The sequence below is a fragment of the Danio rerio genome, chromosome 7, assembly GCF_052040795.2.
Source record: "Danio rerio strain M-AB ecotype USA chromosome 7, GRCz13ab, whole genome shotgun sequence".
In the NCBI taxonomy this organism is placed as follows: Eukaryota; Metazoa; Chordata; class Actinopteri; order Cypriniformes; family Danionidae; genus Danio; species Danio rerio.
The window spans coordinates 29,179,424-29,199,456 of NC_141027.1; the positions used below are offsets into that span (position 1 = coordinate 29,179,424).

A 20,033-nucleotide genomic window follows, 5' to 3' on the forward strand; every position below is an offset into this window, starting at 1 on the left:
TCAACATAACCACAAAGTTATTTATTTATGGTCATAAACGCAGCAAATAAGCGTAAAAGATTTATATGAATGGATGATCTTTAAAATAAAAAATCTGAAAAATGTCTAATATGTTTGTGTGTGTGTGTGTGTGTATACGATTTAGTATATTGACTAATATTCAAAATATTAATTTACATTTATAATTTATATTTACAATTAATTTTTGCTTAAAACAAACAAAATAAACAATAAGAAGTGTAAATGAATGAATACAGTACTATAATCATCAGGCAAAGTTGTAATGTAACTTAACTAAAAGAACAATTTCAGATAATTGAATTTAGACTCATTAATAACAGTTTTGTTCACGGTATAAATAAAATTTGAGAAACTGTTCCTCAGCTCACCTGCAGGAGCAGTGACGATCCGACGCGCCTCCGACTGAAACCAAACGAAGAAGAGCAAAAGGAAAAGAAAACAAAAGTCCCCCTGGGTTTATTTCCCTCATGGTCCTGTCATGCCAGCTAAAAAGCGACAAAATGATTCAGAAACAGGCAAAAAGAACAAAAAAGAGAAAAGAGGTGAGCTCGCGGCGATAAACGCGGACTTGAAGGAAGACTCTGTCCTGAAGAGTATGAGAGACGCCTGGCAGAAGAAACGGAGCTTCTCTAATGGTATGTGTGTGTTCATTTGCTCACCCATGTGACACAGAGTTTACATTACTTCAGCTGGCTTCAGCATAGTTCCTGGCTGCATGCAGCTTTCATTTGGTTTATAGACATAAAGCAGAGTGGTTTGAGTGTTTGTCAGAACAGTAAACTCTTCCTGTTTTCTGTCCAGGTTGTGTCCAACTGGATTGTGAGCCCTTTCCTCACTGTCAGATCACAGACTTCCTGCAGAGTCCGAGTTTTGTGGAGGGTCTGCAAGCTGAGCTCCTGCAGCTGAACTTCAACAGCAAGTCCAATGATTTGTACAAGTTTCAACAGGTATGAGTGTGAATTATACAGCAGTCAAAATTATTTAACCGCCTTGACCTGAAACAAGTAAACTATTATATCACTATTATTAAAATCAAATATTGTATTCTTAATGATATTGTGTGTTTTCTTTCAATTCCTCAAATGGTTTCTGGTAACACAATTCACAGATTTATGAATGATAAATGAGTGCCTCCAGAAACTGTTAGTTTCATCATCTCTGCAAAAATCTCGAGCTATTTTTAATTTTTATTTTTGTATCTGGTTTCCTAGTTTAAATATCTAAAATAGTGCTTCAATCAAGGAGTAAAATGATCTAAAAACACATTTGTTTATCTTAACCTATTAAATTGCATTTTTTTAATGAAATGAAGACTTTTCTAGAAAATGTTTCTTGATTTAAGAATTCTTTTAGATATTTAAACTAGAAAAGCAGACAAAACCTCTAAGTAAGAAAATCAAGTGTTGTTGTTGCCATAGACCATCTGATGTAATAAAACAATCTATATCTTTTATGAGACCTGTTTTGATTAGGCCATATCTTAATTTTGCATCAACACACATGCATGGGCTAAATTTGTCTGTGTATTAATTCAATCTAATGATGTCTCTAGAAATTTTCCAAAGGCTTAACACAGTTTGTGTCCTACTATACAAATAAATAATGCGCTACTGCTAAATAGGGGTTGAATAATTATAACAAGCTTTAGTTTTTTCCTAAAATAGGCAAAATAATCTGCCAGTGGGGTAAGTATAAAAATCTTATTTCAACCCAGAAACAAGATTATTTTATTTACCAACAGACCAATTATTTTGCTGGATTTAAGGAAAATCTCACTTAATTTTGACTTTTTTAATGAAAAAAATTGTATTTTATAATAATTTTTAATTATGATTTATGAATGATAAATGAGTTCATCCAGAAACTGTTAGTGTAATCCTATCTGGAAAAAAGGAATAAAAAAATCTTAAAAGGTTTTGTCTTGTTTCTAGTCCAAATATCTCTAAATTCTTGTTTTTAGTTTAAAAGTCAAAATTAAGCGAGATTCTTTTTAAAACAAGCAACACAATCTATCAGTGAGGTAAGCAAATTTATCTAAAAACTTAAATTATTAAATTAGGTTTTTTTTTTTTTTATATATAAAATCAAGACTTTTTTTTTTACTTTTGTAGAAAATGCTTCTTGATTTTTAAGCTTTCTTTAAGATAGCAAGACAAAGCCTCTAAGTAAGAAAATCAAGTGTTGTTGTTACTATAGACCATCTAATGTAATAAAACAATCTGGAGCTTTTATGAGACCAGTTTTGACATGCATGGTAGGGCTGTACAATATATCGTTTCAGCATCGATATCACAATGTGCATATTCGCAATATGAATTATAGTTGACGAGGAGCTACAGAATTTTGTTTAGTTACTGTATTCATATAGAATGCATATGATTTATAAAATAAAATAAAAATTTCTCCCTTAGAATTTTTGCCTTGTTTTAAATCCAAATATCTACATTTCAAAGCGAAAACAAGATTGTTTAACTTACCCCACTGGCAAAAAATTTTACCTTTTTTTTATTTAAGGAAAATATTATATTTTCCTTAATTCTGATTTATTTCTTCTGAAAACAAAATAATATTTTTACTTGATTTAAAAACATTTTTTTGCAGTGTGATAATTCAATATATATACACCTTAGTACTGATAGACTTCCCAGAAAAACATCAAATAGAGCTATACAAACTGTCTTGTGAAACTCTTCATATCGCAATATTTATTCCAGAAAAATAAAATAAAATTTCACTATATCAGATTTTACAGCCCTAATGCACGGGCTAAATTTATTTATGCGTCATGTTATCAGTTCAAACTAATGACTTTTCTTTAAAGTTTCCAAAGGCCTAACACAATTTGTGCATTAACCAAATAAATAACTTGCTAAAAGTAAAAACTACATTAAAAAGCAAAAAAATATGTCATTTACATTCTTACGTTATCATTTGCCACTAAATTGTAACAGATGCCGTTAAAAAAGACAAATCGTTTCAGTTTCAGGGGTTGAATAGTTTGTGTTCTGTACACTACAAAAAAGCTTTTGTTACTTGGAGGTTTTGTCTTCTTTCTAGTCCAGATATCTCAAAATTCTTAAACCAAGGAGAGTTTTCTAGACCAGGGGTGCCCAAACCTTTTCTTATCAGGGTCCAAAAAACAGTGGGCCGAAGTTAAATAAAGCAAAGTATTGCATTAAAGTTGCTATGGTAATTACCTGATTTAATAATATTTAAAAATAACTTGAAATATATATATATATATATATATATATATATATATATATATATATATATATATATATATATATATATATATATATATATATTGCATTTTTATTATGAACTTTTTAGAATAAAAACAAACAATCCCCTTTAAAACACAATGGTGTTCGATGCTGAATACATTCAATACACTTGATTTGCTCATTGAGGATCTTTACTTTTTTCTTTTTATATGATTCATGCACAACATTCATGCTTTTTTGCAACACAACAAACAAACAAACAAACAAACAAACAAAAGGTTACATTAAAATTAGAAATGATGAGCAATGTTGAAGGCATCGGCCCCAACCTTACATCATTCTCCCGTTCTTCTCAGATGGGATGGCGGGGCAAATCGAAGGTTACCATGGGCCAACTTTGGCCTGCAGGCCCTGATTTGGGCATCTCTGTACTAGACTAATAAATCTATTGTCTTGTTTTTTTCTTAAATCAAAATAATCTGCCAGTGGGGTAAGTATACAAATCGTATTTCAACCCAACATCAAGATTATTTTATTTATCCAACTGACAGATTATTTTGCATGATTTAAGGAAAATGTCACTTAATTTAGATTTTTTTTAATGAAAACAAGACTATAATTTTTACTTGTCTAGAAAATGCTCTTCATTTATTAATCTTTAGACTATAAACAAGACAAAAACTCCACAAAAACTTTTTGCAGCATATGTTTTAAATGAAATGGATGAAAGGTCTGAGTTCTCTTTCTTTTTCTCTTTCTTTTTTCTGCAGTCAGATGATCTGAAAGAAAGAAAAGAGCATCATATCTCACAAATACGGTGCGTCAAAGTTCATTTAAACATCTGCATTTCTGTGATTGTTTGTCTCATAGATGTGTTGTTTGTTTGGATCTCAGGTCAATCATTTTCGGGGAGTTTCGCGTGTGGTTGTCAGAAGTGCTGCAGGTGGATCTGGAGGCGACTGTGGACATATCCTGTGCCAAATATGAGCATACGGGTAAAGCATCTGGAGCAGTCATTCACCGGGGTTTTAGATGACGTGTTTCTCTCAGTGGTTTTCCTGACGTCTCTCTCTTTCTGCTGCTCCTTTCCAGATGTTTTGCTGTGTCATGATGATGAGCTGGAGGGGCGAAGAGTCGCATTTATCCTTTATCTGGTTCCTCCCTGGGAATGTAAAGATGGAGGGACCCTCGACCTGTTCAACACTGACGGTGTGTGTGATAGAAGAGCATCAATTCACCCCTAAATGATAGAACAGCATAAGTTGGTTTTATCCCCCAAATTGTGTTACTCTGTCTACAGTTATGCTTTCAATCCAATCGGCACTAAGTGCATTTTATTGCAAGCAAGATACTCAAACAAGATAGTTGGACATCTTGAGCCTGTACCATGATGGTGGCTGAACAAACTCAGGATTAAAGGATTAGTTTGGAGTTAACACCAACCAATGCTGTCAGGCTTTGTTGGTTCCATGATGCTGTTCATCAACTTTCTCTCTTAACCCTGGCTTTAATCCTGAGTTTGTGAGTGAGTGTAGATAAAGGTACCATAACCAGTAGAAAACAGCCAATCACATGCCTTGAAACAAAGATACTGTGACTGACTTCTCAAAAGAGACTCAACAATTTGCAGACAAAGAGAAAGGTTTAAAAACAAGAATAATTTGAAAACATTTGCACAGCTAATTGAAAACAGCTGTGTATGATAGAGGAGAGCTATAAGAAAAAGCTTGCTTTTTGTGCAAGTGAAGATGTGAAATTTGTAATGTTGAGTACTGTTTAGATATACAGAGACTCAGATTCTGAGCTCATATGTTCATCTTTTATCTTCATCTTTTATCTATCGTTTTAAAATAGCTTTGAATTGCAGTTTTGTATATACAATTGGAGTCCGAATTGTTCACCCTACTGTTACATTTTAATTCTTTTATATATTGTCCTCAAGTTCTATTTAACAGAGAGAAGATTTTTTTTTCAATACATTTCTAAACATAATAGTTTTAATAACTGATTTCTAATAACTGATTTTAGTACCTTTGCCATGATGACAGTAAGTGTGGCTTATTTCTAAACTAATTTCAAGATAAGCACGTGCTTATGATTGATCACGGCTGGTCCTTCATCAGCTAACACAAGATGCACCAATCAGATGATTCCTAACTCACTATAAATAATCATAATTCTCACCCCAGTTATCTTCATCTTAAAGAATCCCACCTTCTACCCCTACTCCTCCTGTCTTTTTCCTAGACAGGGCAGCACAGCACCCCAGTGGTTAGCACTGTTGCCTCACAGCAAGAATGTCACTGGTTCAAGTCCTTACCTGGCCAGTCGATGTTTCTGTGCAGAGTTTGCATAGCAAGCAGGGGAGTTCTCGAGACCTACCTGAGCTCAAAGTCCCCTATCGCCCTTCAAACAAGAGGGAGCCCCGGCCTCGAGGATCTTCTGAGCTCAGGGCTCTTAAGATACTAGTGTTCAGCTTAAAGTGTAATTTGAAGGCTTAACTAAATTAATTAGGTAAGTTATGGTCATTAGGCAAGTCATTGTATAACAGTGGTTTGTTCTGTAGGCAATTGAAAAGCAAAATTGCTGAAGGGGGCTAATAATATTGACCCTGAATAGTTTTTAAAAGGAACTGCTTTTAGTCCAGCCTAAATAAAACAAATAAGACTTTCTCCAGAAGAAAAAATATTATTGGAAATAATGTGAAAATTATCCTTTATTTATATATATATATATATATATATATATATATATATATATATATATATACACACACACACACACACACACACACACACACACACACACACACACACACACGTCACTTGAGAAATATTAAAAACAGAATAAATATTGCACAGGAGGGCTAATAATTTTGCTCTCAGCTGTATGTATGTATGGTGTATGTCTGTAAATTGTAGTTGGATATAGTTGAGCTTAAATCGTCTAAAATAATTATAATAAATAATCCTCATTCAAATCAGACTTTTTTTTTTTATCTTTAAAAGTGTTTTACTGAATGATGACCTTTAATTTTGAGCAAGAGAAACCAGAGCAGTGGCTTTATTGCATCATATATTTTTCACTTTGCTCACAGCTGATCGGTTGAAACGAAGTTTGCTTTTTCTAACTCGGAACATAACCTGTCTCGGAGCACATTACCTGTGTTGTATATAATCAGCTATCACAAAGTGATCTAAAACCAACTATTGGTGCCAACTAAACTAAGCTTTACTAGCCATCCCGCTAATCTGGTTCCATTCTACTGGCCCCAGCTTACCTTTGTAGTAATATTTACTGAAGAATTGTGCACGGCGATCACTTTTATCTGTTTCTTTTAGTAGTTGAATCTTTGTACTTCTGTATGTTTCACAGAACATTGTCAGCCAATGAGTGTTGTCAAGTCTCTGCTTCCTTGCTGCAACAGTCTGGTGTTTTTTGAAGTCTCTCCTGTCTCCTTCCATCAGGTAATCAGAAGCTGTCGTCTTTTAAACAAGTATCTTTAGTACTTTTATGCTATTAACATTCATTTATTTTTATTTATTTTTTATTTTTTTTTATTTTAGTTTAAATGTAGGTTTGTTATTTTTATTATTATTATGGTTATTGTTTTGTTTTTTTATTATTGTTTTTTGTGTAAATTTTCAACCTATTTAACAAGTTATTTTGTTCATTTTTATTTATTGTAAATTCTTTTTGATACACTCTTTACTTTGAAATATTAAAACAGAATTTATTAATTTAAATCTAACATTTATTATTTTAAATGTTTATATATATATATATCAATTATTTGTATTTTAAATTTATTAGATTTTAATTCTATGAAATTGAACTTATTTGATTTTTTATTTTACTTTTTTGTATTAAATTTTTTGTATAAAAATTGTGATAAATTTATTCGATTTTAAATTTATAAGATTACATTTTTTTGTATAATTTTTCTAACTACCCCCTTTGTACTAATATGTTTTGTTTATAAAGATTTAATGTATGGGCGGCATGGTGTCTCAGTAGTTAGCACTGTTGTTTCACAGCAAGAACAGGATGTCTGCGGGGTCTTAAAGTATTAAAAGTTGGTAAATCAATTTAGAGATAATTAAGGCCTTTAAAATGTATTAAAATGTCCAAAATGCTTGTTTACTTTGTATAAAATTTTGTATGGATTTTGAAATGTATGCTAAAGTTTGCCTGGATTTTTTTTGTAGTTTAGGAAACTGATCAAATCCTGCTAGATTTGACTTCATGCTGGTTTGTTTACTGCAGTAACCAAGGCAACACTGTGCGCCCCCTGCTGGATTAGCATATTTATTCATTGTATGTCGCGGCTGGGCCAGTTGCCGTTTCTGTGTGAAGTTTGCATGTTCTCCCTGTAATGGCGTGGATTTCCTCCGGTGCTCCGGTTTCCCCCACAGACCAAAGACATGCGCTATAGGTAAATTGGATAAACTAAATTGACATTAGTGTATGTGTGTGAATGAGTGTGTTTGGGTGTTTCCCAATACTGGGTTGCGACTGTTTGGGCATCCGCTGCATAAAATATATGCTAGAATAGTTGGTGGTTCATTTCGATGTGGCGAGCTCTGAAATAGAGACTAAGCTAAAAATTAAAATTCTTGTTGTTTTTAGTATGATTATTTGCAAGTATTTACATGCGTGGGAATGATCTGACCTGTGAGCTTGACCTAGGTGGCGGAGGTGCTTTCAGAGGAGAAGTGTCGTTTATCTCTGAGCGGCTGGTTTCATGGCCCTTCCTTACCAAGACCCTCACGCTACATTGAGCCCTCAGCTCCCCGACACGCTCACATCCCCAGAGACGTAAGTCAACTTGGCCTGACAGCACATTTTTTAGTGTGTGTCATGACCAAATGGCCATAACCTGACCTGCGTATTTATGTGTTTTATACAGGAGACTTTGCTTTTCGAATGGGTGAACGAGATGTACCTGGATCCTCGCTATCAGGCGCGGGTACAACAGGAATTCGAGGACAGTTCAGAGATTTGCTTGCCTAGTTTCTTACAGGTTAGTCATCATTATTATCTTTTACACTGTGCTTAATGTACACACAGTAGTATACCAACAATGTGCATTTTTGCATGTTGTTATAAAGCGCAGGGTCACAATTGGAAGGATTTGTACTTGGATAAAATAAACTCTGCCAGAAGAGGCTTTTTCTGTCTGCGCTGTTGTGGAGCTTCATCTATAATTGATGCAAAGGAGAAATTCCTGTAGATGTGAAATTTAGTGACATGTCCCATGCCCACAGTAGAGGCATGTAGTCCGGGTATGTGGTAAATAATTAATTGTCCAAGTTATTTATTTATCATTTTTGCGCATAAAAGAGTCACGTTTGCTGACTTCACATGCAAGAATATGCTGTTGTCTTGCTGTATGATCAATAACATGACATAAGAATTACAGTCAATATGCTGAAACACTTTTTATTTATGCATTTATGTGTTCTGTTAAATACTATTTTTATTCTGAATATTTGATTTACTTGCAGTGCTCAGCATATATGAGTACGCCCCTCACAAATCTCTCATTTAAATGAATATTTTCTATAGGATGCAAAATAACTCACAATAAGAGTTCAAAAATCTGTAATATAATATTAAATAACATTATCAAAAATAGCAAACATCAAGAGAAGCAAAATAAATACAAAATATAGTTGAATTGTTGTAGTTTGTAATTTGTTTTTTGCAATGTTTTGTATGACTTTAAATGCATTATCTTTCCATTTCTAAAGATGTTCTGTGACTAAACTATTATTTTAATAAATATATCTGTTTAATAAATCTGTTTTGTTCAAATGCACCAATATGTATGATCCATATTCACTGACAAATGGATACAAATATTTATTTTCAAAATGAGGTGTACTCAGCTATGCCGAGCACTGTATGACACTCACTCAAATGTCTTTCAGTGAAACAGATTGTCAAAGTACCTTCATATATATTTATATTTATTTATTTTATATATATATATATATATATATATATATATATATATATATATATATATATATATATATATATATATATATATATATATATATATATATATATATATATATTATTTATTTATTTATTTATTTATTTAATATTATTATTATTATTCGCCAGCAAAGTAATTTTTTGTCATTTTTAAAGTACCTGTTATGCTGAATTTCAACTAAACATTACATCATCATATTTAGAGTTTTTTGGAAACAACAGACACTTGAATTTAATGTACTTTCTATGTATATAAGTCACTTATCTTTCAATTAAAGGAAGTAATAACAATGTATCTGCTGCGATTTAATGATTAATTGCATACAAAATAAAAGTTTGTATTTACATGTTTTTGAATATTGTATGCGGCACGGTGGTGCAGTGGGTATCGCTGTCACCTCGCAGCAAGAAAGTCGCTGGTTCAAGTCTCGGCTGGGTCTAGTTGGCATTTCTGTGTGGAGTTTGCATGTTCTCTCTGCATTCACCTAGGTTTTCTCCAGGTGCTAAGGTGTCCCCCACAGTCCAAAGACATGGAAGGAAAATTAATGAATGTATATTGTGTAAATACACACATCCATATATATATATTAAGTTTTTTTTTTAGTCCCCAAACATATTTAGAAATGGAAAAATAATACAATTAAATTCAAGCAAAATATTGCAAAAAAAAATAAAAAAAATACTTTTTACAAAATTTCAACAAATGAAACATTTTTTGCCATATAAATATATAACATATAAATTTGGATGTACTAGTTTTTGGACTGTCATTGTAAGTTATTTTGTTAGATAAGCTCCAGGTTTGGCTTCAGTACAAACTAATAATAATTTAATAATAATAATTAATAATTTAAGTGCAAAAATATAATATTGTATAGCTTCCTATTAAAAATATGAATTTAAAAGAGAGATTTGTGAGGAGTGTACAAGCTTTTTTTGTGTATAAGGTGAGCGCTGTGTATATTTCTTTAGTATATACATGTATATGTGTGCATTTATACTTTACATGCATAGTATACACGGTATATGTGCATATTTAGTTGCAATTTATCATTAAATGTCACCAGTTTAAACTTGACTAACCACAGGTACGCATTCAGATCTTTATTTAGGCAACAGGGATTTAGTGAGTGATTGAATCTGAAACAAAATATTTTTTAAAAGTGTTCCACTAAAGAAGTTATATCAGCAATTCTGTTTCATTTCAAATTTTATCTTAGTACTTTCTACTGAGTGTATAAATTAGAGGATTTTAAATTGGCCATTATTTACCCATACATAAATTGTCTTGAATCTAGATTAATAATGCTGGAAATAGCGTGCCTATTGCATTAATTAATGTTAGTTCAACCTTATTGTAAAGTGTATTTGTATAAACCTCAAAAATCCACAGTTACACTGCTGATATCCTGCATTGTGTCTTTTTGCTGTCAGGAGGAGAAACTGAGGCAGGTGCGCAGCGCACTGCAGTCCTCTGAGATCCAGTGGGAGAAGAGAGGGCCGCCAAATAAGAGGTCAGATCCGAACATCTGTCATGTGGTTTGATCATTTTCAGCTGTTAATCTCTTCCTGCACTTGCATGTTTTTCCTCATTCTGTTAATTGTCATCTGATTTGTTTATGCTCTGGTGTGTTAAAGATTATCATTGTGTTTAGGTGTTATAGCTGTGCAGATCTGCAGAGCATCCCGTCTTGTGTTCAGGAGTGCTGGGAACTCCTCTCGTCTGAGGCATTCTTCATCCTCTTATCTAACCTGACCGGCCTCAGTCTGCACTATCTGTGCACCAACGAGGATGACGGCGAGAATGAAGAGGGAAAGAGCGAGACGGAGAATAGAGACACAGAGGGAGATGCTCAAGCTGGGGGCTCCAGCACTGAAGCTGATGCTTCCTCACGTGAGAACAAGAAAGACAAAGGTGAGTACATGTGTGTATGGGTGGTGTGCTTTCAGATCAGTTCTTACATTTACAATCATTAAATTTGAATTCTTGCAGGACCTCCTAGTTGTGTTGGAGAAGTGCGTCGCTGGGCGCATGGGGACTATACACTGCTGCATGACTCCGTCAAAAGAGAGTATGCATTAGATCTGCAGCTCCACATGGGCTGTGCGGGTATGTCATTTGAAATTGATGTTACTGAATTAGGGCTTTTGCACAGGAGAACCTTTTTTTTTTTGGTTCCTAGAACTATACGCTTGTTAAGTCGTGATGTATGGAATACTGTTTCTGGGTCAAGGACGCTACTCATTTGAATTGAGAAAATATTTGTTTAGGACCATTTTTTTAGTCACACATTCTATATAAAATATGAATTCTATATAAAATCAGGCAGTACACATCAGTCTCTGGACTTGCTGCATCACAGACATCAATATTTTAACAATTTATACAAAATTCACTTTCTGGCCATTGGATATTAGGCATTGTGTATATATATATATTGCGATTGTGAGTTCCGAAAGTATTACATCACTTTGTAAATGTTTATGATTACTATTTGTAGAGTCTCCCCATACAGTTTGAAATGGCTCTTGGACCCGGAAGGCCATTCGCGTGACGTTGCACTTAACAAGCTGATTGGTGGAAGAACCGCCACAAATAGTTTTATAGAAGGCACTCCATTTTGGGGAGCTATATTAGCTTCTACTTATGAACAGGGTCTAAGCCAGCACAATAGGAACTACAGTGATGTAAGTGTGCACTGATATAGAACACTGGTACAAGCTAATATTTGTGCCGTTAACCTGATGCCCAAAGCACCTAAATCATCATAGGTAATTTAGTCTTCCTTTCTACTCTTTCAATCACATACCTTATAGATATTCCCATTATCGTGGAATATGCGATGGAAACACAGCTTTGAACACAGAATCTTCCAATTGTTGATTTTGTTGATTGCTGCAGTTAAAGTGATGTTTCACTCAAATATGAAAATTCTGCCATCATTTACTCACCCTTGACTTGTTTCAAACCAGTTTGAGGTTGTTGTTTTTTAAATATGTATTTTAAAAAAACATTGGAAACCAGTAACACTGACCAGTACTTAGTTTTACTAATATGGATGTCAATAGTTACCGCTTTGTCACAAGGCTTAGCAAATGTGATTTATGCTACTATCTGGTTCCTTCTGTAGTCACGGTGTGAATGCAACCAAGAAAATTATCCTAGGGAATAAATTCTCGGGGGCACTGGGTCTAGTGGCTAGTTCCTATGACTTTAATTACCCAGTGAGTTCCTGTAACTAAAGCCCCCAAGGTCTCTGTTACACTTTATTCGAATGTTACCTTTTAAACATCCTGTTGCCAATGTATAATAACTCTCAGCATAGTATTAGTAAACTGTCGTACCATATTTCATGCAGGTTTAAAATAAAATTGTCTATAAAAAGGAAAATTATTTCGGTAACACTTTATTTTGAAGGTCCATTTTGGTATTAGTAGACTGTCTGCTTAATATCTGCTAATACTTCTGCTAAACAGACATGTAACTGACCATAAGAAACTTGGCAAGTACATGTCAACTTGCACTAATCCTAACCCCGACCTATCAGTCTACCTATAATCTAATGAGAATTAGATGGCATGTAGATGCAATATGATTTAAATTTAACAAACAGACCATCAAAATAAAGTGCGACCATTATTTAATAGTAATACAATCTGCTCACAATTTACTGGGTGTAAATGGGGCTTACTTTTAACTTTAGTGAAGCTGGCATACTTTATAAAGCCACTTATAGTCTGTATAATGTCTTTCGGGAGACCATCAAATAAAGCAATGTCAGATATTAAACAGACAGTCATCTAATACCCTGAATTATAAATGAGCAATAAAAGAGTTAGAAATCAGCATGTTCTTCTTCTCTGTCAGGGTGGAAGGCAGAGTTTGGAGGATTTACATCCTATATTGCTCATGATGAAGATGAGGAGGTAGGTGATGATGACACAACATCTTAGTTTGTTTACATTCAGTGATTTATTATATTATGACATTAACAAACAGCAGACCGGTGCACATCATTCCTTCTGTTGACACACTGTGTGTTTTGTGTAGCTCTTGACAGTGTACCCTGAAGATAATTCCCTCGCTCTGGTCTACAGAGACAAAGACACCCTCAAGTTCATCAAACATATCAACAACAGCAGCACCAGCCACACCACAGCCTTTTATGACTTCTCTTTCAACTACTTCGAATCATGAGAGAGAACCAAATTGGCTGACTGGCCATATGCGAGCTTGTGAAAGGAACATGCGTTGACCATACATTTCTGGAACACAGTGAGCTCATTATACACACAAACAAACAAAAACAAGGCACTTTCATTTTTCAATATTTAAGGTGTTCACCTCCAAGCACAAAAATACATTGTCAAATCTGCTCATAATGAAATGTAATCATTTGGTTGTAAAAAAAACACCATCTGTTCTCTTGCAGTATGTCAATAAATGTTAAAGAATGAACACTTCATGACATTATTTCATAGGGTCTACAGCAGAGGTGCCCAACCTGGTTCCTGGAGATCTACCATCCTGCAGAGTTTAGTTGCAACCTTGCTCAGACACACCTGTCTTTAATTACCAAGCACTCCTTTAGATACTACTAAAGCTGCGGTCACACTAGAGTTTGAGTTTGCGAATTCTGTAGCACATTGCTGCGAAAAAGGGGGGGATTAAACAAGATGATTAGACATTTAAAAAAGCCAGCGATTGGTCCATATTTTAAAATTCTGTATAGAGAGATCATGTTTTGATCCTCGATTGGTCTCACGCAGTCAAGTGATACCATTTTGCTCGTGCAAAACTTGCCGCAGGAGCTTGCCTTTCCGGTCTGATGCATTCGCGTGTGTATGATTGGAAGTTTATAGGGAGAAAAGTCCAGTGTGACCGCAGCTTAAGTTGGTTAGTTGTGTTTGAACAGGGTGGCAGTTAAACTCTGCAGGAAGGTGGATCTCCAGGAACAGGGTTGAGCACCCCTGGTCTACAGGTTTTAAATGACAAGATGGTGAGGAACCGATAGGAAAATTGTTATTCTTGGATGGTGCATTCTTCATTCTGAGAAAATTATAAATTAAAAATGAACATTTCTGAATCTCTTAATGTATTATTTGTCTCCTTTTTAAGTCACATGTTCTCCGGTGTTATTTTAAAATAATCCAAAGAGCATCTTGAGCTTAAATGGAAACAAGAACATTCAACTGTCTTTAAAAGGAATTCAACATGAGTGCCACAAATCTACTTATTTGATTAGGCCTGAAAATAGTTCTTAGTTTGAAACGCTTTCAAAACCATAAGCCTTTATTTCCGGTTATAAACAGATTATTAATGTGTTCTCAAACATGTATATCCCAGTGTGCATTGTGTTCACACTGAATAATCAAAAAAAAACTCCCAAATGGTATAATCAAAGCATCTTCACACAGCTGAGTTAATGATGCTCTAAATTCAAGGTGAATACCACATTAAAGCCAGATTAAATTGTCTGCTGTAACCAACTGCAGTCAAAAGTATCAAAGTTTACAGTTACAGTTGTGATTTTAGTGCAAATCTACTTGTGATATCTGAACAGCATTAAAACAGCTTGAGTATAGATGGCATTTCAGTGCCACATTTCCAGTGTACATTTTGAATCAACCAAATAAATAGAGTATAATGGAAAAAATCTATAATAAAATTCAGTCCCGGATTTTAAATCAACTTATTTTGGATTTATGTGCGCACAAACATATTTTCATAGCCCGACAATGTTCTGATTGAGCTATTGAAGACACATTGACTTTTTTGGACCATAACCATTGCTGTCTTTAGATGAAATCAAAAGCTCCCTAATCCTCCACTGTAAAAGATCTTTCAAAAATCAAAAGATTTGTCAATTTGGAATGACATAAATTTGAGTAAATCTTGACAGAAATGCAAATTTTGGGTGAACTAACCTTTTAGGAATCTTCAAAATGTGATGTAAAATGTATATTATGAAAAAAACTTTTTTTATTTAACCATGGATGGCTGTTAAGCTACTGTAGGAGACCTCCAAACCAAACGTGTCAACCTTCAATGTAGCATAATATAGCCACTTTAATTACGTACTGGAAGAGATTTCGACGTTAACCAGACTTCGATGTTGGACAACAAAATGATCTTCAACTCAACAACTAGATCAAATAGTGTCTGACTTGCATTATCAAACCATACGTGGTTGAGATCAGGTTTAGTGAACTTTAGTACAAGTCCAGGGGTGAGGCCCTTTATGTGTTTTGAGTGTGTATCTGCAGAGATTAGGACAGTTTGTGATGAAGGCTGTTATCACTTCTTGCGAGACCACACAATAACAGTGAACCTCCTGGAGCCGGACACACCGCTGTGCTAAGACTATCAGCTCAGAGTTGAGTTCAGGAGACGGGACGGTCTGCAGCTCCAGGACCTCCAGCGTGTCTGCATAACACTGCCCGACTATCCGAACCTCATCCAGAAGAAGCGTCCAGGTGAGCAGCCGAAGACAGCGCACAGGGATGCTGGGCTGCAGAACCCCGGGGACGTGCAGTTCAGGTAGGGTGTGGTCCAGCTCAAGTTCCACACAGAGACGTGGATGTCTCCGCTTTACCTCTAACCATATCTGATCACAAAGAGGCACGGTGTATTTGAGTGAGCGCTCGCAACGCAGCTCCAGTTTCTTGAGCGCTGGCCGCTCGGGCAACATGAGATCTTGGAAGACGTCTTGTGATAGGCTGGCCTGAAAAACTCCAAGAACGTTGAGCGATGGGCAACTCTTCAGCACATGCCTCAGGGTCTCAGATGTGACGCCACACACCAGAGACTGATTGTTAATGTAAAGACTTTTCAGAGCAGGGCACAGCATGGCTACACTCCTGACGAAGGAGTCGCTGAGGGTGAAGGGCACACCCTTCAGGTCAAAAATGGTTAAGGATGACCCATTGGTCAATATGTCCACCAATCCTTGCTGCAGGTCCTGACCAGCATAAAAGAGGGGAGTGTTTGCCACACAACAGATGGAAAGTCCTTCCAGCCGCCCATCACCTCCGGCAACTGCCTGCTGCAGCACCCAAAGTGCAGTTTTGCGATTGGCTGGATCTGTCAGACTTATCCTCAGTTTCAAGTTTCTGACCAGTGGGAGAAGATCAGAATATCTGTCAGGGACACTGGTTCCCGACTCGCACCTAAAAGGGAGATAACATTAGTAAAATGTAGCAAGATTGACACCATTTCTTATTGTCGCTTATTATTTTGTAATTATCCAGATGAGGTCGTATAGCATTGACAATTTTGAGACAATAAATAAGCAGGTTTGTTGTCTCATGTCGCAAATCCAGTGAAGCAGGTAGTGACAATTGCCTCTGACTAGGCCCACACGGAATCTGCACGTGCAGATTTTTATCCCATCATTATTTCTGTTTAGGGCGAGGCAGCGGTGTTGTAGGTAGTGCTGTCGCCTCACAGCAAGAAGGTCGCTGGTTCGAACCTCGGCTCAGTTGGCGTTTCTGTGTGGAGTTTGCATGTTCTCCCTGCCTTTGCGTGGGTTTCCTCCGGGGGCTCCGGTTTCCCCCACAGTCCAAAGACATGCGGTATAGGTGAATTGGGCAGGATAAATTATCATGTGTGTGTGTGTGTGTGAATGTGTGTGATGTTTCCCAGAGCTGGGTTGCGGCAGGAAGGGCATCCACTGCGTAAAAACTTGCTGGATAAGTTGGCGGTTCATTCCACTGTGGCGACCCCGGATTAATAAAGGGACTAAGCTGACAAGAAAATGAATGGCTGCGCCTGAAACCGCATACTTCCATACTATATAGTACGCTAAAATCAGTATGCGAGCCGAGTAGTATGTCCGAATTCATAGAATTCGAAAATCAGTAGGCAAGAAGTACCGAGATGACTTACTACTTCCGGCGAGATTCTGAAGTGCGCATTCCATGCACGCTGCGCTATCCCATAATGCCCCTTGAGAGAAATCATGAATGGAAGTGAGGCGACGCAACTGATGCAGGTAGGTCACGTGACCATGACAAAATGGCGGATGTAGTACGTCCGAATTCCATTCATACTTTTCACATTCATACTGTATAGAACGTACTGTACTTACGGCCGAGTAGTAAATTCAAATGCAGTACCTACTGAGTAGTAGGCGGTTTCGGACACAGCCAATGAATGAATGAATATTTCTGTTTATTTACTTGTGTAGATGTGTGAACATTTATATTTATTAAGTTTTTTAATTAATTTCAGTAATATTGATATTAATGTTAAAATGTTTATATGATTTATTTACAATACTTTACAGTTTGTAAAGTAATATTTTCTTTCTTTTAGTAGAGATATTTGAGAGACTGGCTTTGTTTACCAAATACAGTGGATGTAATTGGATTTGCATTGTAAACAGTTAAAAAGGTATTGCTTTTTAATTTCATATATTAAGCTTTTAGTTCTGATACTCCCAAAATCATTCTGCATAAATCTGCAGATTTTTAACAATATTCTGCACAGAAATAGCAGAAAATATCCGCAGATTCTGTCTAGCCCTACCTCTGACCAATCAGCGTTCTCCATTGTTTACACTTTAAATTTTGTATTGGTACGGCACTTGGACCAACCAAAATGGTACTTCAAAAAAAGACACCCCCAGGCACTACTGACCATCATGGAAAACTACACAGAAAAAGAGGGGCAGTCATTTTAAACTTCCTTTGTCTGCTTCACAAAATAGAATGCAGTTCAGAATAGCAGCAGGGATTCCCCCATGGGGAGGTGCTTAGTGCTTAGGGAAGTTTCCAAGTGAGTGTCTAAAAACAGACCCTCATAATGCTCTGGCACTGTCTGTTCAGATCACACATTCATTAACTCAGTATCTATCACAGTCTGCATGTTCACTGTATTGTACACACCTATATTTTTATGAATCATAAAATATTAAATCATATTTGCCCATCTGAGATTTTGGGATATAAAGGTTATGATTTGGATAATTAAGCAAAATATAGACATGTATTGGTAAATTGTTGGTTGGAGTTTGGACCTATGACATCAAATGAGTGGGATAAAATTAGTCTGACAAGGGTCCTGAAAAGTGGAGCCAAAACATTTGCATTGTTCATGGTTGCTGGCTTCAGAATAAGTTGTGAAGCCTCCCCTACCCATGTTAACTAAATGTATTTTATTTACAGTTAAAATCAATAAAAAAAATAAATTTCATCCTTTTAGGTAGTTTTTATCACAGGTATGTTAAGTTTAAGTGTTTGCATTTTGTTAGCTGAAATAAAAACGGGGTGTTTTGTAAAAATTGTGTGCTCAAGAATTGAATTGGTCTCTTCAATTGGTCTTTAAGAGTTTGGGCAATGGACCCTTTTAACAAGACTGTTATGATGCATTTAACAATGACCATAATCCTAAATTCTTGAAAGTTTTCAATATTTAGATTTTTTTTAAGTCTTATGAATGTATATGGATTTATGTATGTATTATATCAACTTTGGGTCAAATTACAAAAAACGAATTACCGCGCATGCAAGATGTTTCTAATGCAGGGTCTATTGGGCTGAGAGTAAACTTGATATTATTCTCCTGGCTGCCGTCATCAGGCTCATTTTTTTTTCCTTTTTCTGAAAGCCTTTATAACACCATTCTGGAGTTTTTCTTTTATTGTTTAAGCAAATAGGATTGTAAATAAATATATGTTGTACTATTCGATTCACTGTGCTCTGAGTTTACCCAAACATGACGCCTTCCGCTTTTAAGAAACCCGGAAATGTGTAAAGGGTCTATACCTTAATACCACAACCCCATTTCATGGTCACCACTGCACAGACTCTGGCTCCAAATGACAACATCAGCACAAGATGACGGTGGCCTTAGAGTTGGAATTTTGGCTTCACGTTTCAACAGTGGAATAAAGTGGAGAAGCATAGTCCATCTTTTTTATGGTTTATTGCATAATAAACTTTGCGATTAACAGGGCACTTGATAAGAACTCAACCTTTGGTCACAAAAGAAGCCACGGAGAAGAAAAAATGCTTGGCAAATCTCTTTCAATACTTAAACGTTTCTGAATCGTAACAATATTGTAAAGCAAAGTAAACGCTTCAAATTGGAGAATCAAAGTTCTCCAAATCCAGAAATCTCAGATTGTTTCCTCTACAATCGCAACAATGTCTCAAAGTGTGCTTAGATCTGATAAAAGTCTGTAATTAAAAAAACACTCTCAATGTAACTTTATAAAATTTCTCATTAAGTTATCTTTAGAGTTCAGAGTTTCTTTTATTTACAATTATATAGTTATATTGTACTCTGTATAATTATTTTACCTATAATTTTTATTAAAAAATTAAATACTTGGATGCACAATTAATTCATATCTCAAGACAGAAAAGGTAAGATCAGATAAAAAAATGTTCCTCTGAGAGGGTTTCTTTGTATTTCATCATGTAAACAACAGAAACATACAGTTCCTACCTGACTTCAGTATCTTTCCATGAACTTGGATGTGTCATGATATTAGACCAAGCCTTACAAACAATAAATGCATTGCATTTGTCCTGTAAAGGCAGGAAAGAAAAGATATGTGCAAGGATCTCTTCTGGCAGATCCATTCCATTCCAGATCAATCTTCTGTCGACAGCAGTAAGTTAGGTTAAACACAGGATTGAAGCAGGTTATCTGATATAGTAACTGAAAACCTCTTAATCCAGGGCAGTTCGTGGTGACTCTGCTGACTGTAAGTCTGTCAGACTTCAGGAAAAAACATACATACGTTCTCAAACTTCAGCACTTCCTCCTGCGTC

At 35.5% G+C, this 20,033-nt stretch overlaps 2 protein-coding genes across 4 annotated transcripts; one reads left to right on the forward strand and one right to left on the reverse strand.

Annotated features, from left to right (window-relative positions):
* Positions 1-435: 435 nt before the first annotated feature.
* On the forward strand, positions 436-14,338 carry ogfod1 (2-oxoglutarate and iron-dependent oxygenase domain containing 1). 3 transcript variants are annotated; one of them, XR_015494589.1, is made up of 14 exons: positions 446-656; positions 823-968; positions 4,019-4,065; positions 4,143-4,243; positions 4,341-4,457; positions 6,624-6,715; positions 7,938-8,066; positions 8,158-8,271; positions 10,686-10,765; positions 10,907-11,166; positions 11,245-11,361; positions 13,120-13,178; positions 13,303-13,747; positions 14,193-14,338. XR_015494589.1 is itself a non-coding variant. In NM_199689.3 (13 exons), the coding sequence occupies exons 1-13, from the start codon at positions 500-502 to the stop codon at positions 13,447-13,449; spliced, it is 1,566 nt and encodes a 521-aa protein (NP_955983.2). In that variant the 5' UTR covers positions 436-499; the 3' UTR covers positions 13,450-13,738. The 3 variants fall into 3 exon arrangements, 1 of the variants encoding a protein (NP_955983.2); XR_015494588.1 differs by having other exon boundaries at positions 13,303-13,734; NM_199689.3 differs by lacking the exon at positions 14,193-14,338 and having other exon boundaries at positions 436-656; positions 13,303-13,738.
* A 590-nt stretch (positions 14,339-14,928) lies between these two features.
* On the reverse strand, positions 14,929-20,029 carry fbxl8 (F-box and leucine-rich repeat protein 8). The gene is made up of 2 exons (NM_001037422.2): positions 19,705-20,029; positions 14,929-16,421 (listed from the first exon to the last, which is right to left on the reverse strand). The coding sequence occupies exons 1-2, from the start codon at positions 19,839-19,841 to the stop codon at positions 15,455-15,457; spliced, it is 1,104 nt and encodes a 367-aa protein (NP_001032499.2). The 5' UTR covers positions 19,842-20,029; the 3' UTR covers positions 14,929-15,454.
* Positions 20,030-20,033: the final 4 nt, after the last annotated feature.

Excerpts from the sequence above, each read along its gene's own strand:
- ogfod1 (NM_199689.3), top strand. The coding sequence starts at position 500 with ATGCCAGCTAAAAAGCGACAAAATGATTCAGAAACAGGCAAAAAGAAC. Across the intron at positions 8,272-10,685 it reads GCTTGCCTAGTTTCTTACAG|GAGGAGAAACTGAGGCAGGT; the intron begins GTTAGTCATCAT and ends TTTTGCTGTCAG. Across the intron at positions 10,766-10,906 it reads AGAGGGCCGCCAAATAAGAG|GTGTTATAGCTGTGCAGATC; the intron begins GTCAGATCCGAA and ends CATTGTGTTTAG.
- fbxl8 (NM_001037422.2), bottom strand. The coding sequence starts at position 19,841 with ATGGATCTGCCAGAAGAGATCCTTGCACATATCTTTTCTTTCCTGCCT. Across the intron at positions 16,422-19,704 it reads TGGAAAGATACTGAAGTCAG|GTGCGAGTCGGGAACCAGTG; the intron begins GTAGGAACTGTA and ends TCTCCCTTTTAG.